Raw genomic sequence first — 16,112 nt, forward strand, 5'->3', positions numbered from 1 at the left:
GCCTTGTCTCTTGCTCACAGAGATTTCCTTGGATTCGCTGAATCTTTTAATGATATTATGAACCGTAGAGGCTGAAACTCACAGATTCTTTGCAGTTTTACGTTGAGGAACATTATTCTTTAACTGTTGCACTGTTTGCCCACAGTCTTTCACAGAGAGGTGAACCTCTCCCCATCTTCACTGCACAGAGACTCTGCCTCTCTGGAGCCTCTTTATGCCCAGTCATCTACTGAGCTGATGACAATTAACCTCATTAGTTCTGAGATTTTTTTCCAGTCTTTTGTTGCCCCTGTCCCAACTATTTTGAAACGTGTTGCTGGCACCAAATTCAAATTGAGGAAATATTTTTCATAAAACAATAAAATTTCATCATTTCAACATTTGATATGTTGTCTTTGTTCTTATTTCAGTTAAATATGAGTTTACATCATTTTCATTGCATTCTGTTTTTATTTACATTTTAGTCCCAACTGTTTTGAAATGGGGCTGTAATTATGTATGTATTAATGTTGCAGCTGGTTAAGGTGGAGATAACTCCGAGTAGCTTAATTTATATGAATACATCATAAATTGTTGGTTGCTTTATATTTTGTATCAATAATCTGAATCTGCAAACTAAACAGTTAAAGACAAAAAGTTCCAATTCGCCTTGAAATGCAGTGAAGTGGAAGAATGAAATAACATAAAATGGAAATAGTCAAATTACTTGAGTGAATGTACTTAGTTTCTTTCCACCACTGTGGATTTCCTCCACATCGAAATAGTTAAAAAGTACCTCAGTGTAAAATCCTAAAAACTTTATTGAATTGAAAGTGACTCAGTCCTTCATTTAAACCTTTATCTTGCTGGATGGTGTTATCATAAGTAATACAGTAAGTCTTTAAAAAGAACATAATGTTAACAGACTGATAAAATTACAGCTAATTTGCAGGTAAACAAACGCGTGGACAGACTCCTGCTGTGATGTGAGAGCAGAAGGGAGGAGCAGCAGGAAGTGACGACCTCCAGAGCTCAGACTGACGGAGCAGCAGCAGGAGAGCAGGAGGCCGAGGCCGGTGAGGGTCCACGCAAGATTATTATCATTTTACTGCCACAGGCTCTGAGTCAGTTCTTCTGTCTTCTGATATAAAATCGATCCTGCAAACGTAACTTTTTTCTGCTGTACGGGCTCATGTTGCTCAAAAATCCGACTGCGCCACTGAGGCAGTGAACGTTACATCAGACCGTGGAGGAGTCAAACATGGCGACATGTTGTTGTTGTTGTTGTTGTTGTTGTTGGCGATTCTGATCTACCGATCACATATTTTAATGAAAATCAGCTGATCAATCGGGGCATCCTGAGTGTTTTTGTCTTTGTACTGAATGAGTAAAAACTTCTGTGTAAAAGTCAAACATGGCCGACAAGTTGTTGTTTTGGTCTGTTGGCGGGAGGCGGAGCTTCACAGCTGCTCTCAGGAAGAGAAAACAGGAAATCACGTGAAAATCAGCTGATCAATCGGGGCATCCTGAGTGTTTTGTCTTTATACTGAATGAGGTTTATTGTGAAATTTCTTACAGGAGCATCAAAAGCTTCCTTTGAGTTCTCCTGCTACTAACTTAGTAGTAGTTAGTTTAGTTACTGACTTAGTTAGTAGCTCATGGTTAAAAAAAAAGTGGCATATGGAATATTTGGGGTGCACTTTAATGTATTTGCTATAATTTTAATAATTTAATTTAAAATTGTTTGTCATGATTCTTGTGTTTGTGAGTGTCACTGGTTTCTCTCTCAGACTGATTAAAGTCCTGGAGATGAGGGATCGTGTGGAGGAAGAGGAGGACAGAGCGCCCAGCTGTCTGTCTGTGAAGAGTCACCGGTCCAAATATGAACCTCCAGACTTCAGTAAAGAACCTGGACCCTCAGAGTCACAGTAAGAGACCTGATACAAACCTGTGAACCTGTGAACTGTCTCTGTAACAGAGTTTAGTCAGAGCCCTTGAAAGAGAGAGTCGTGTCAGTGAAGGTCCAAAATGCTTGATCGTCACGTGATTCATGGAGACTTAATATAGTTGCCAGAAGTTCTAAGCAGGTAATTTGAAAACGAGCAAGGAAAGAGACAGAATGTATGTAGTTACATCACTATATATTTTTTAAAAGGAAAAACTTGTTACTATTGGAGGACATACAGTCTATGTTTGAGGATAACAGCTAGCATCATCTACCTTGTTGACATTTTTAGGCTAACCTCACCTTGGTTAACAAAATGTTCAAAATGTTTCAGATTGCACTTAATTCTTTAATATTCCTTCAGTAATCCAATGGTAACTGAGGGTTAATTGATCTTAATGACTTATTTCATCTTTATGACTTTCAGATAGGATAGCAGGAGACTGACAGGTGAATATCAATGATCGTCACATATTCATTTAATTAATCTCCAGTAAATTCAGAAACATGAATAGTATGTTAAGTGGTTTGTGCCCATCTTCTGTCTTACATATAGTCTGCACCATGGTTTATTGTGCTGCGTGGGGAGGCTACATTCAGTCAGAACAATGAGGATTTGGCTCAGGTCAGCAGGTCTTACATCACTAAAGAGGCTAACAACAAAAAATATGTGAGGTGATGAAACACTGCATTTGCACTGTTTCCACAAGGAAAGAACACATCATTGGCTTCATGTCTGGTTTATTAAAAATGTTGAGACAGAGTGAGAGTGCTGTCTGACTGCAGAAAATGTTCAGGCTCCACTGAATCCCCCTCTGGTTGATGTGTTGAGAGAGGAAGAAACAGGCAGAGAGAAAGGGTTCGACAAACTCTACATCTGTGCAGATTCTCAGTCATCCAGGTCATGGTTACTGCTCCTCCACCTGCAGCATCATTTGTCCTGTAACATCACTGCTCCTCACCCTGTAGCACACCTGACATACAGGATGCACAATCCAGCAGAATGATTCCTTATATATATGTTGTATTCAGTATTACTACTCCATATACATTACATTCATATACAATTTTAAGTCTGATTCCTTATATAATGTGGCAGTGTGGCATTTACTATGATTCCTTATTGCTGTCTTATTTGAAACACACCATGTTTTGTTTTCAATCTGACCGTGGTCCACTCAGCCGTCCTGACCTGCTGCATCACTGCTCCTCCACCACGCAGCACCTACCAACAAGATTCCTTATACAATACAGTGTTAGATTGCCAGGATTACCCCAGTACAGGTGGTCTGGACCAGCTCCAGTCTTAAAGGTCCGAGCCCTCAGCTATGCAGGATTATAATCCTATCAGTAGATTCTGAGACTATTTAAACTGGTGGCAAGGAGGCTTGCCCAGCTTCTAACTGCCTACCTCTGGACGTCTACCCTGGCCGAGTAGCCTTATTGTGCCAGATACAACTATCAGCCACGCCCATTAAATGATCTGTGCATTTATTATGGTGCTAGGATATTGTTTAGTGACTTTGTAAGCCCCAAGGATCGGTTGAAGTAACCTCTCAGAACCACTTGTTGTTATTCTACATACAGTCCATTACTGTCTATAAAGAACCATTAGTCTCAAATAAATACAAAAATCTGTGTATTTGCCATGAAATTTTATTGAAAGAATATTTTTAGGCAAGGCATTCAGCTGTTATTCATTTTCAAATCATTTAATAATCAATAAGTTCAAACTAATATAAGCTGAAGCTGGTTGGCTTATGTATAATTTCCAGATGTCCTGGCCACAGCCATCACTCTGTGGCCAGTTCTGAGATGATTTCAGAGTCCTATGACTCTGTGCAGAGTCCAAAGTTCCTCTTTGAAAGTCTCAGTCACTTCTTTGCCACACAAGCCTGAGAGCTGCAGAGTTCCGGTAGTTATCCACTGCTGGTTGGCAAACCAATTTTTCTCACTTCTCCTCTGACCCTTTATTCTCAGCTGTGGATTCTCTGTAGTCTTTTGTTGGTAATTTTCTGGTTTATTGACTCCGTCTCCGGTGTAGTTGTTCGAGGAGGGAACTTCGTCAATGATGAGCAATGGTGAGCAAAGAACAAAGAACCTCGACTACTCCAAGTCACTCATAATTATACTCTTCCATCTCCCTTTACAAACCAATTTTGTGTTATCCATTGAGTAGTACATGGCCTATGAATGTTTTTCCAAAACAGAGCTATGCATTGTTTGGCATGAAGCAAACTAAGGTCTATAAATGCACGTTCGCTTTTACTATAGTTACTATAGTTGTGTTTCTCTGGAGCTCAACTCAGAAGAAATAGTTTAGGATCCAATAAAATGTGTTTTGAAATAATCTTTTCAATCTCAGCTCCACAGCCCAGTAGTACCATAACAAGTTTGGACATTTTAAACCCCCTCAAGCAAATAGTAAATACAGCAGAGACATGCAAAGCCTCCTATTGCTCCATATAAATCACCCAAATATGTTTTTAATTTTTGAAAACAAATCTGATGGTGGTGGTAGAGAAATATTTTGGAATAGATAAAATCATTTTGGCAGTATATTCATTTTAAAATTATTTATTCTCCCAATTATAGATACAGGTAGTGATATCCAACTATCTATCAACCCATTAATTTTGGTCATTAAATGTTCATAATTAGCTTTTACAATGTGTTCTATCTTAGACAGAATCTGTACTCCAAGTATTTAAACTGCTCTACAACATTAAAAATATATATATTTAACTAATATTTAACTACCCCTAAAAATCACATTTAAAAGCATGTTACTCTAATTTCCCAACATTGGATGAAATGGCATCACGAGAATGGATTTTTAAATGAATAGGCTGCTCCTGGTTAATGTTGTGTGGTGTTGGCCTAATCCATACTCAGTATCTCAGTCTAATCTCTCATCTGTTAATTTCCCTAAATCCTCTAATTTAATGGGGAAATCCACTAACCTGCTTTAATGCACGTTAACTTGATTCAGCTGTGCCCATAATATACAATCACATAATTTAAACGTCTCCAAATTGCATATTCTGTTGAAACTCTGCTGCACTGCTAGTATTTGCTGCTAACTTTCAGGAGCTATTGAGATGCTCCATGATCTGCCATTGCTGAAAAAAAATGGTGACACGACTTCCTTTCAGGGGCTCTGTGTTTAGTGTGTTGAGATCCTGCAGTTGATGTCACTTCCTGTAACAGCTGCTGTTGTGTCACTGAAAGTTATTCTGTCTTATCAGTGTATTAATACCAACTGCTGAGGTTACTTGTTTTCTGTGAAATTATCTGATCAAAGAACATTTTAACTTTTTTCTTTTCCATATTTTTACTGCAGCTAATAAACATGACAGAGATTTAAAGATATCAGTAATTAAAGGGCCGTGGTGGAGCAGAGTGTACACAGTTAGATTGTTTGATAAAAACAGTGAGCAGATGTTTTAGTAAATTACTGAGTCATTTTTGAAGTAAAACTATGTATTTCTGAGGTGTTTTTATTTTGAAAACTCAATAAACAAGCCCTCCTCTGGTGTCTGCCCACAGAACTGCTCATATTATTTAAAATCTGCCCCCTTGAGGTTGGCAACCAATCAGAGTGCAGATGTTGATCTCTGACTGTGACATGTTAGTGATAAAGAGATGTCTTCACAGAGGGAGGAAGAGGAGTGGTGTCTCTGTGGAGGAGCAGCTGTCCTGCTGTGCTCTGTGTCAGGACGTCCTGAAGGATCCAGTCTCTACCAGCTGTGGACACTGGTTCTGCAGACAGTGCTTCACCTCATACTTGGACCAGTCTGGGTCTTCAGGAGACCCCTCCTGTCCCCAGTGTGGAAAAAGACCCAGAACCAGACCTGGACTGCAGACAGCCAGTCAGAGCAGCACTGTACAAAGTGAGACTGAACATGTGTCTGCTGATGTCTTCATTTCTGAAACCAGGACCTGTTGTTTTCTCCAGTGTCAGTTGTTCTATCACACAGCACTGACATTTCAGATGGTTCTAAAAACCACAACATTAAAAAGCTTTTCTTTGCTGCTCTTTAGTTTTTCTGTAGCTGATGAAAACAATCAGCAGATTCTCAGATTCTCTGTCTTCAGTCTGACATTGTCTCTTCTCTTTCAGCAGATGGTGGTCTGCAGGAGGTTTTAGATCAACATAAGATCAGTCTGAGGAGCAGATGTGAACGTGTGACTGAAGGAACTGATGGAACCGGAAGTGGAACCTTCCTCAACAGGATCTACACTGAGCTCTACATCACAGAGGGACAGAGTGAAGAGGTGAATACCCAACATGAGGTGAGGCAGCTGGAGACAGCTTCCAAGATGAAGACCCTCCATGACGCTCCAATCAAGTGTCAGGACATCTTTAAAGCCTTACCTGACCAACAGAGACACAACATATTTAAAGCCTTACCTGACCAACAGAGACACATCAGAGTGGTTCTGACCAACGGCGTCGCTGGAGTTGGAAAAACCTTCTCAGTGCAGAAGTTCAGTCTGGACTGGGCAGAGGGCTTGGAGAACCAAGATGTCAGTCTGCTGGTTCTGCTTTCGTTCAGGGAGCTGAACCTGATCAGAGAGCAGCAGTACAGTCTTCTCAGGCTGCTCCATGTTTTCCATCCAACATTACAGAAGGTCACAGCAGAGCAGCTGGCTGTCTGTAAAGTTGTGTTCATCTTGGACGGCCTGGATGAAAGCAGACTTTCACTGGATTTCAACAACAGGGAGGTTGTGTCTGATGTCACACAGACGTCATCAGTCAACCTGCTGCTGACAAACCTCATCCAGGGGAACCTGCTTCCCTCGGCTCTGGTCTGGATCACTTCCAGACCTGCAGCAGCCAATCAGATCCCTCCTACATGTGTTGACAGGGTAACAGAGGTACGAGGCTTCACTGACGCCCAGAAGGAGGAGTACTTCAGGAGGAGATCCAGTGATGAAGAGCTGTCCAGCAGAACCATCTCACACATCAAGAAGTCCAGGAGCCTCCACATCATGTGTCAAGTCCCAGTCTTCTGCTGGATCACTGCTACAGTTCTGGAGCACATGTTGACTACAGAGCAGAGAGGAGAGCTGCCCCAGACCCTGACTGACCTGTTCTCACACTTCCTGCTGGTTCAGACAAAGAGGAAGAAGCTCAAGTATGATGAGGGACATGAGACGAGTCCACAGGAGCTGATGGAGGCTGACAGGGAAGTTCTTCTGAAGCTGGGGAGGCTGGCGTTTGAACATCTGGAGAAAGGAAACATCATGTTCTACCAAGAAGACCTGGAGCAGTGTGGTCTGGATGTCACAGAGGCCTCGGTGTACTCAGGACTCTGTACTGAGATCTTCAAAAGAGAGAGTGTGATCTTCCAGAAAACAGTCTACTGCTTTGTTCATCTGAGCATTCAGGAGTTTCTGGCTGCAGTCTACATGTTCCACTGTTACACCAACAGGAACACAGAGGTCCTGGAGAACTTCCTGAGAAAATATGTTGATTTAACCCTGGATGTCTTCTTGAGGAGAGTCATGGAGAAATCCTTCAGAAGTAAGAATGGTCACCTGGACCTGTTTGTTTGCTTCCTTCATGGCCTCTTACTGGAGTCCAACCAGAGACTCTTAGGAGGTCTGCTGGGTCAGACAGAGAACAGTCCAGGAACCATCCAGAGAGCCTTCAACAACCTGAAGGAGATGAACAGTTATTTTATCTCTCCTGACAGAAGCATCAACATCCTACACTGTCTGATGGAGATGAACGACCACTCAGTTCCTCAGGAGATGCAAGAGTTCCTTTTGTCAGAGAACAGATCAGAGAAGAAACTCTCTGAGATCCACTGCTCAGCTCTGGCCTACATGCTGCAGATGTCGGAGGAGGTTCTGGATGAGTTGGACCTGAAGAAGTACAACACATCAGAGGAGGGACGACGGAGACTGATCCCAGCTGTGAGGAACTGCAGGAAGGCTCGGTGAGTCCAGACATGATCAATATAACTATCAGTTTGTAGATTAGATTAGTAGTTTACTCAAATTCAGATATACACAGTATATCAGTGTATCACAGTAAATGGTGTGTTTGCCAAAATGAGGATTTTTTTCATTTGGTTGTGATAAATTAATAAAAAGTGTTCCTTTGTTTATTCGTGATCAATTGTTGATGGTATATTTATTAATGTTCTATGTTATTTTGAGTCTTTTTGGTTTAATTCAAACCTGATAAAACAAATTAAAGCAGGACTCCACTGATCTTACACTTCAGTCTGTTTTTCCAGTTGCAACTGCATATGAGAACAGTAGTATAAAGCCTTTAGTGTGTCCAGAGGAAGCTGTGTGAAGTCTGATAAATGTCCTCAGGTGAGGTCAACACTTAGTTTAACTGCAGATCTGGTTTGTCCCTTTGCCATTCGTGCCATGTTTGAAGTAATGGTAAGTTGGATTTGGTGAAATGATTCCAGAAGTGATCAGACAATATCTGTGCATGGTGCAAATGTCATCGACAAAGAAGATTGGAATCAGGGTAAGGTAATGGAGGGAGTGATGCATTATGTCCCAGAAGGTTGGGAGTGACTGGATCAATATCTGCAATATCTGAGGATTCATAGCCAAGGTTTTTTGAATTAAGAATGTTTTCAATTTCAATCAACACTTTTCTCAGAACCTCTTCAGTGACCATTTGCTCACCAATGGTTTTCCTCATAGCATTCTTTACTGAGTGGGTTTCCCACTGCCCTTGCTAGTGCCGGGTTGGACCCCGTTTTGCCTTCAGAACTGTCTTAATTCTTCATGGCATAGATTCAACAAGGTGCTGGAAACATTTCTCTGAGATTTTGGTCCATATTGACATGATAGCATCACACAGTTGCTGCAGATTTGTCGGCTGCACATCCATGATATGAATCTCCCGTTCCACCACCTCCCAAAACTGCTCTATTGGACTGAGATCTGGTGACTGTGGAGGACATTTGAGTCCAGTGAACTCACTGTCATGTTCAAGAAACCAGTTTTAGATGATTTGAGCTTTGTGACATGGAGCATTATCCTGCTGGAGGCAGCATCAGAAGATGGCTCACTGTGGTCATGAAGGGATGGACATGGTCAGCAACAATACTCAGGTAGGCTGTGGCGTTTAACAATGTTCAGTTGGTACTAAGGGCCCAAAATGTGCCAAGAGAATATCCCCCACACCATTACACCATCACCACCAGCCTGAACTGTTGATACAAGGCAAGATGGATCCATGCTCCATGTTGATCTCTGACCCTAACATCCGAATGTCGCAGCAGAAATCCAGACTCATCAGACCAGGCAACGTTTTTTCAATCTTCTATTGTCCAGTTTTGTTGAGCCTGTGTGAACTGTAGCCTCAGTTTCCTGTTCTTAGCTCACAGGAGTGGCACCTGGTGAGGTCTTCTGCTGCTGTAGAACATCTGCTTCAAGGTTCGACATGTTCTTCTGCAGTCCTTGGTTGTAATGAGTGGTTATTTGAGTTGCCTTCCTATCAACTCAAAGCAGTCTGTCCATTCTCCTCTGACCTCTGACATCAACAAGGTATTTCTCCCAGAGAACTGCCGCTCACTGAGTATTTTCTCTTTCTCGGACCAGTCTCTGTAAACCCTAGAGATGGTTGTGCGGGAAAATCCCAGTAGATCAGCAGTTTCTGAAATACTCAGACCAGCCTGTCTGGCATCACCAACCATGCCACGTTCAAAGTCACTTAAATCACCTTTCTTCCCCGTTCTGATGCTCAGTTTGAACTTCAGCAGGTCATCTTGACCGTGTCTACATGCCTAAATGCATTGAGTTGGATGGATTGAAACAGATTTCACTTGATGGCTTTGTAGCAATCGACCTCCAAAAAATCTTGAAACTGTTTATGTTTGGAACATTAGCAGTGGTATTGATGACACCAAAGAAGTGAAACTCAACTCTGCTTTATCATCGCAAGGTTTGGCTGATTGATGTTTAGGCCAAGTATCTGGACCGAGTATATCCGACAAGAATTTGCCTGTTGTAACACCATCAGCAGGGTTATCAGCTCAAATGACATATTTCTTATCTTGACTGTTTGTAAGAGTTTGGATTTCTGATACTCTTCCTACAAATACTTTAAAGTGACGTGAGTCTGCTTCAAACCAGTGGTGCACAGTTGTAGAATCAGACCAAAGTGTAGCATCTCTGATTGGTAGGGTGGGTTCATTCCAGGTAAGATCACTGAGGCATGCATTGGGTAGTGCTGCACATACTGTAACTCCAATCTCGGTACTGATAATTGTCGTTTTGGGGAGACAAGTGAACAACCAAGTATGAATCTCGGCTCTGCTTGGCCTTTGTTATCTTCTGATTTCAAATATGCAACAGCACCATAGGCATGTTCAGAGGCATCACAGAGGATATAGATGTCTTAAACTGCGGTTGGAGCACCCATCTCTTTGGAAGTATAACAGCGAGGCATGGTGAGTTGAAGAAGGTAATAGAGTTCTTCACAGGATTTCCAAGCTGTTAGGAGGTCTTGTGGAAGAAGGGTATCATCCGATCTAGATCTCCATAGCTGTTGAGCCAGAATTTTTGCACAAGTTGCGAAAAGTAGAAGGTAGCCTATAGAGATGGGAAAGAACTCTGTAGATTTGTTGCATTGTTATGGGATGTGCTTCCAAGGTGTATTTGTACATGAAAAGGTCAGGTTTGCAGTTCCACAGTAGTCCCAGTATGTGCTCTTGGGGATCAGCCTGGTATTCAGAGAGACAGAGTTCACTGGTTTTAGTCCTTGCTTCAGATGGTAAATGGCTGATCACAGAGGGATCATTGCTTGCCCATTGATGGAGGTCAAAGCCTCCCACAGAAAGTGTAGCTCTCAATTTGTCAAGGAGTGTTCGAGCTGTCATTGATGTGATCTTTGTAAGCAATTGTCAACATAGAAACACTGGGTTATTGAATACTGAACACCATTGTCAGGTAGGTTGTCCTTTACATGTTTTTGCAGAGCGTAAATCACACAGCAGGGACTACAAGTGGAACCAAAAGGAAGGACCTGACATTGGTACACTGAAGGGGGAGTATCTTTGTTTATATCTGTCTTAAGGTTGGAGACGGATTTGGTGAAACATGACTTTAATATCAAAACTTAGCACTACAGCATGTTGCCTGAAACACAGCAGCAGGCAAAGGAGTGATGGTCTAAGGATTGGTTGCCTAGGAGTGTCCATGGGTTTTAAAGGCTTCTGGTGACCGAGAAGGGCCCAGTCTGACTGGAGTGATAAGAGTGATAAGATCAATGCCAGTTGTTTAGGTTGCCCATAACATTCACCAAGAGCTGCAATGGCTTGTGGTTCAGAAACAGAGAAAAAGCAAGAGCTAGTCGCTTGGCTTGGTCCACTTTCAGATGATCAAGGAGAATGTGATATTTAAAATGCGTTGTCTCATTAGGGTCGAGTAGATTAGGATGACTGGAGTTGTGGTAGTTCTTGGAACTTGAACAGCTTGCTGTTCTGCTTGAGGGATTCTGGTAGGTTGCACGCAAAGTGTCTCTTCCCTGGTTATTACCCAGATTTGGATGAATATCTAGAGGAGGAATGAGGAGTAGAGGGTCAATCCATGAGTTGCTGAATACCGCTCATTGTCACTAAAAGTTCCTTTATGATTTCAACCTGATCAGTCAGCACAGGATCAGCCACATCAGTTATGTCATCTCCACTTGGCCATAAGGATATTGAATTTCATAATCTTCTAGATGAACAGAGCACCCCATGCAAAGGTGAAAAAGAATGAATGACTGAAGTCTGGGAGTGAAGCTTTTAAATTACCCTGGAGTTACCAGGTGAACTAAATCAATCAGGTCAATGAGGGGTGGTGAAGGTGAAAACAAGAGCCAATGAAGGGAGAGGAAATGAAGGGACATGAGGTAGGTGAAGAGAAGAAGAGGGGAAATGGAAGAAAATATTGATCTTTACTACAGTGTTCCTTATTGATTATTCAACTTTTCATTTTGAAGGGTAAAATATTTCATGGTGGAACTTTAAAGTCTTTCCATGTTGTTTTAAATGGACAGAAAGTCCCAGCTGTTTTCTCTCCTGTTGTTGTGGAGGAGAGTCGAATCAGGAAATATTCAGCTCAAGCTAAGAACACAGGTCTGAATCTATCAGAGCAGAATGGGAGGATTCAGTCTTCATCTACACACCAGAGCTCAGTGTCATGTTTTCTGATGATGTTATGTTAAATATTAGATTTAATATTAGATTTAAATGTTTGTTGAACCCAGAAGAAATGTTCTGGACAGTAAGAATGTTTTTCTAAACGAGATGGCCTCATCCTGACTCTGGATCAAATCACATGATGGAGGCATTAATGTGACATCATTTTCCAGCCCTTCTTCTGCAAAAATGTGATTCTGATTAAAAGTCTGCAGGTTTGAGAAAGAGTGATGAGGATTACTGTTTCATGTCAAACACAATAAGATGAGCTGAACCACAGATGTGAAGGACAGATGTTAATCAAATTATGATATTTTGTCATTATATGCTTTGAGTGTATTTTTATTATAAATTGCCTGATTTGATTGTAACAGATTTTATATTTTCTCTAATCACAGCCTTGGTTGTAGTGGACTCTTAAAGACTCACTTTCAAGTCGTGGCCTCAGCTCTGAAGTCCAGCTCCTCACATCTGAGAGACCTGGACCTGAGTCACAACTACAACCTGCTGGATTCAGGAGTGGAGCTGCTTTCTGCTGGACTGAAGAGTCCAAACTGTAAACTGGAGACTCTGAGGTCAGTTCATGGACTGGAGCTGAGTTATTTATATATATTCCCTTCAAATCTCTGAGGTTTTCCTTTGATTCATACATTTAGGACTTAAGAAATTAGGATTAAAAAGATAACAGTGAGCCAGTGAAGACAGAAGATGCTCTGTAGTAATTATTACAGAGGAAGAAAGATGAAACCTGTCATAGTCTTTGTGATTAAGTTTTTGAAAAAAAATATTTTATATAATTATAAGAAACATCATAAGAAACAAACTGCAACAGTCTCACAGATCTTCTGGTGCTGCTTCTGGTTTGAACATGATCAAAGCTGCAGCTCTCTTCAAACAAATCTTGCAGTTGTTGTTTTCATGTCAGCAGAATCATCTGAAGCCACAGACCTTCAGATTAAAACACAAACCAAATGAAAGCAGGGCCAGTGGCTGAGGTGGGAAAGTGTAGAAAAGAGGAAACTTAGCTGGGACATGGATGCAGGTACAATTAGATTCATGTCAGGAGCAACTGATAAGGAGGTTGGCTGTAGGGGTTTTGTTGGCAGATCAGTTTGGTCCCTGTTACCTGAACTGTGTGTAAGAGGCCGAGTCTAAAGCAGACAGTGAAGAACATGGCAGCTAGTCCACCATGTTTGTTACAGTGTGACTGAGTTATCACTCGTTTGTGTAAGTGATTATTATTATTATTATTACTATTAGTCTTATTATTAGACCTATTATCATTATTATAATGGTTTTGTTTTTAGTCTTATTGTTATTTTACATCTTCATTTTGAAGCTTCTTTATGCTTTGTACACTTTCCTCTTCTTCTCTCTCTCTCTCTCTCTCTCTCTCTCTCTCTCTCTCTCTCTCTCTCTCTCTCTCTCTCTCTCTCTCTCTCTCTCTCATGTGTGATTGATTATCAGTGACCATCATCTACATGTCTCCTTCTTTATTCAGATTGAGTTACTGCAGGTTGACAAAGAAGAGCTGTGCTCCTCTGGTCTCAGCTCTGAGGTCCAACCCCTCCCATCTGAGAGAACTAGACCTGAGGGGAAACCACCTGGAGGAATCAGACCTGAAGGATCTGTGTGATCTCCTGGAGAGTCCAGACTGTAGACTGGAGACTCTGAGGTCAGTAGAGGGGCGGAGTCAGTCCATGCTGCTCTCAGCAGTTTTGTACTAAACTCAGTACCAGAGCAAAGATCCAGTGTTTCCTGTGAACCTCCAACCTCCTCAGTGAAGCTGTGAGAGGAGAACGGGGACAGGCTTCAGGATTGGACAGAGAGACAGAGAGAGAGAGACAACAGTCAGCCAATCAGAGCAGCCAGAAGCTTGTTGTGATCGTGTGTCTGAGTTGATGTGAAGACGACTGTTGTTGTTGTTGTTGTGTTCATGTGAACAGGAAATAAAGCTGATTCCAGCTGACAGCCTCACTGATGGACAGAGACACTGGTCCTCATTCATCAAACTGTCCAACCATCAGCTCTGATCTGAACCTGTCCTTCCTTCATTTGTTTCATGCAGAGATACTCAGTGACAGCCACCATCTGCTCTGTCTGCTTCTCTACACAGGTGGAGAGACGGGTCAAGGTGTTTGGACAGGTGAGACAGAAGAGGATGGTGTGTGTTTGTCTGTCCATCCTGATAATCGAGAGGTGGAGGCAGCAGCTTGTGTGTAGAGAGGCTCTACAGCTCCACCATCATCCCTATGTCATGCACAAATGTGACTGACTTATATTGTGGCGAGCTGGTTTGAGGTGGAGACATGCTATTTCCCCCTGTTAAGCTGTGTTTGTCTGTGTGAGTCATTTACTTCCATTGGTAACTAATGCGTAAAGTTGGGGAAAAGATTTGGATGGTCTCGCCTTTTGCCTGGTGCACTGCTTCATCCCATGTGTGTGTACAGGCCCATTGAAAACAGAGCATTGTGGATGTATAGAGTGTTTAATAAACCAAATATCACTGTAAATTATTTCAAGAGAATGTGAATAATGTACAAGAAGAAAACTCCATTCTTCTGTGAGACAGGTCAGGACTGAAGAGGAAGTTTAAATCAATTTCAGTTTAAATGATTTTATCCCTGGTGTTTATTCAGAAGGTTCTGTGTATTTTATTGTTGTGCTTTATGCGTTAGTTATAAAGCTGGTTTTGATGCTATACAATCATTATCTTCCCTGGAGCACGTTCATATTGATACTGTACAAATCTGAGCTATTGTGTAACACGTATTCATATCCAGCTGTTTTATTCAGTATATCTGTAACACCAACCCCATCCATTCTTACACCAACACTGTGTATTTACACTTGCACTTATACCTGTATTTGCCAACTGTAGCTACTGCACATTATTCTGCACTTTACTGCTGTTTTCACAGAGACAAATATTAATACTTGTTATTTACTGCTGTGACAAAGTTCTAAAAATGATTTAAAAAATAAAGTACATATTTTCATATCTGATCCTGACAGATTTTATTTGAACTCATTCAGAAACACTTTGCCTTAAACTTCAGCTGTTGAAAATGTTTCCAGGTTGTAGTTCAGATATTTCCGAAAGTCACCTGAAGGCAGCATAGCCTTCATTATTCCTGGACAGTTTAAACGCAACACGGATGTGACGTGTCCCTCTGCTCGTTGCTGCTGGTGATACCTGGTGGTGATGGAGAGAACTGCCGCCTGGTGTCACACCTGAGCCCGAAGCTGGTTCAAAACATCTAGAGCCAAGTTTAACCTGTTACTGCCTGGAGGGAACATCTGTCAGGACAGATGTGAGGCATCTCCATGGTTACCCCACCTGCCGTCACACGCTGTTCACCTGCACACCTGTGCAGTTATCTTAGTTTAGTCTGTGACTGTCCGTCTCTTGAAATCTGGAACTTCATGGTCTGCAGCTGCACAGACTACTTGTTGCTGATTGGTGGTTCCCTTGAGCCAATCACTTCCTCCTCTGTCTCCTACAACACAACAGCAATCAGGAAGCTGATGTAAGCACATAGACAGCTCACCTGTACACCTGTTCACCCGGTGTTTAAAAGACATGGAGAAGAGGTTCAGCTGTTGAGGAACCACCAGCTCCGGGAACAGATGTTTTACCTTCAAACACAACAAACACTGACTTTCAATCCAACTCAAATATAAAAATCTGGCACCATTGTTCGCTGCTGTTACAGAGGAATGTGAAAATGTATTGTCAGTGACAACTAATACACTTAGTCTTCCTCTGCTGTCATCAATCCACCACTACCAGGTTAAAGGTCTGTGCTGTCTTCAAGATTTAACGCAGGAAGAAACTTTACTCCACCTGAGATGTATTAATCATCAATAGAAGCAAGGGGAGAAATAGTTTCATATTTAATAACAAAATATTAAATATTTCTAATATTCAAGGAACAAAGTTTAAAAATATCACAACATTCTTTCTGTAATAGTCTGCAAACAGCTTTTAAAGCCAAACTCAACAGAAGAGACTCGGCAGG

The 16,112-nt window shown here is 41.6% G+C and overlaps 1 protein-coding gene across 5 annotated transcripts; it reads left to right on the forward strand.

The window, feature by feature from the left end:
• The first annotated feature begins 808 nt into the window (after positions 1-808).
• Positions 809-15,096, forward strand: LOC139607870 (protein NLRC3-like). Of its 5 annotated transcripts, none has more exons than XM_071461163.1 (7): positions 809-1,055; positions 1,770-1,907; positions 5,582-5,817; positions 6,048-7,872; positions 12,489-12,665; positions 13,592-13,765; positions 14,207-15,096. In XM_071461163.1, exons 2-7 carry the CDS (start codon positions 1,789-1,791, stop codon positions 14,238-14,240), a joined length of 2,565 nt encoding a protein of 854 aa, XP_071317264.1. In that variant the 5' UTR covers positions 809-1,055; positions 1,770-1,788; the 3' UTR covers positions 14,241-15,096. The 5 variants fall into 5 exon arrangements, with proteins under 5 accessions (XP_071317264.1, XP_071317283.1, XP_071317275.1 ...); XM_071461182.1 differs by having other exon boundaries at positions 6,051-7,872; XM_071461174.1 differs by having other exon boundaries at positions 1,006-1,055; positions 1,749-1,907.
• Positions 15,097-16,112: the final 1,016 nt, after the last annotated feature.

This window comes from Trachinotus anak, unplaced genomic scaffold (assembly GCF_046630095.1).
Source record: "Trachinotus anak isolate AG129_WGS33_773 ecotype Australia unplaced genomic scaffold, CSIRO_AGI_Tana_v1 ptg000002l, whole genome shotgun sequence".
In the NCBI taxonomy this organism is placed as follows: Eukaryota; Metazoa; Chordata; class Actinopteri; order Carangiformes; family Carangidae; genus Trachinotus; species Trachinotus anak.

Bases quoted from the DNA above. Each gene is read 5' to 3' on its own strand.
- LOC139607870 (XM_071461142.1), top strand. From the start codon at position 1,729: ATGATTCTTGTGTTTGTGAGTGTCACTGGTTTCTCTCTCAGACTGATT. The intron at 7,873-12,488 runs GTGAGTCCAGAC...CTCTAATCACAG, and splicing joins AGGAACTGCAGGAAGGCTCG to CCTTGGTTGTAGTGGACTCT. The intron at 13,766-14,206 runs GTCAGTAGAGGG...TTCTCTACACAG, and splicing joins TGTAGACTGGAGACTCTGAG to GTGGAGAGACGGGTCAAGGT.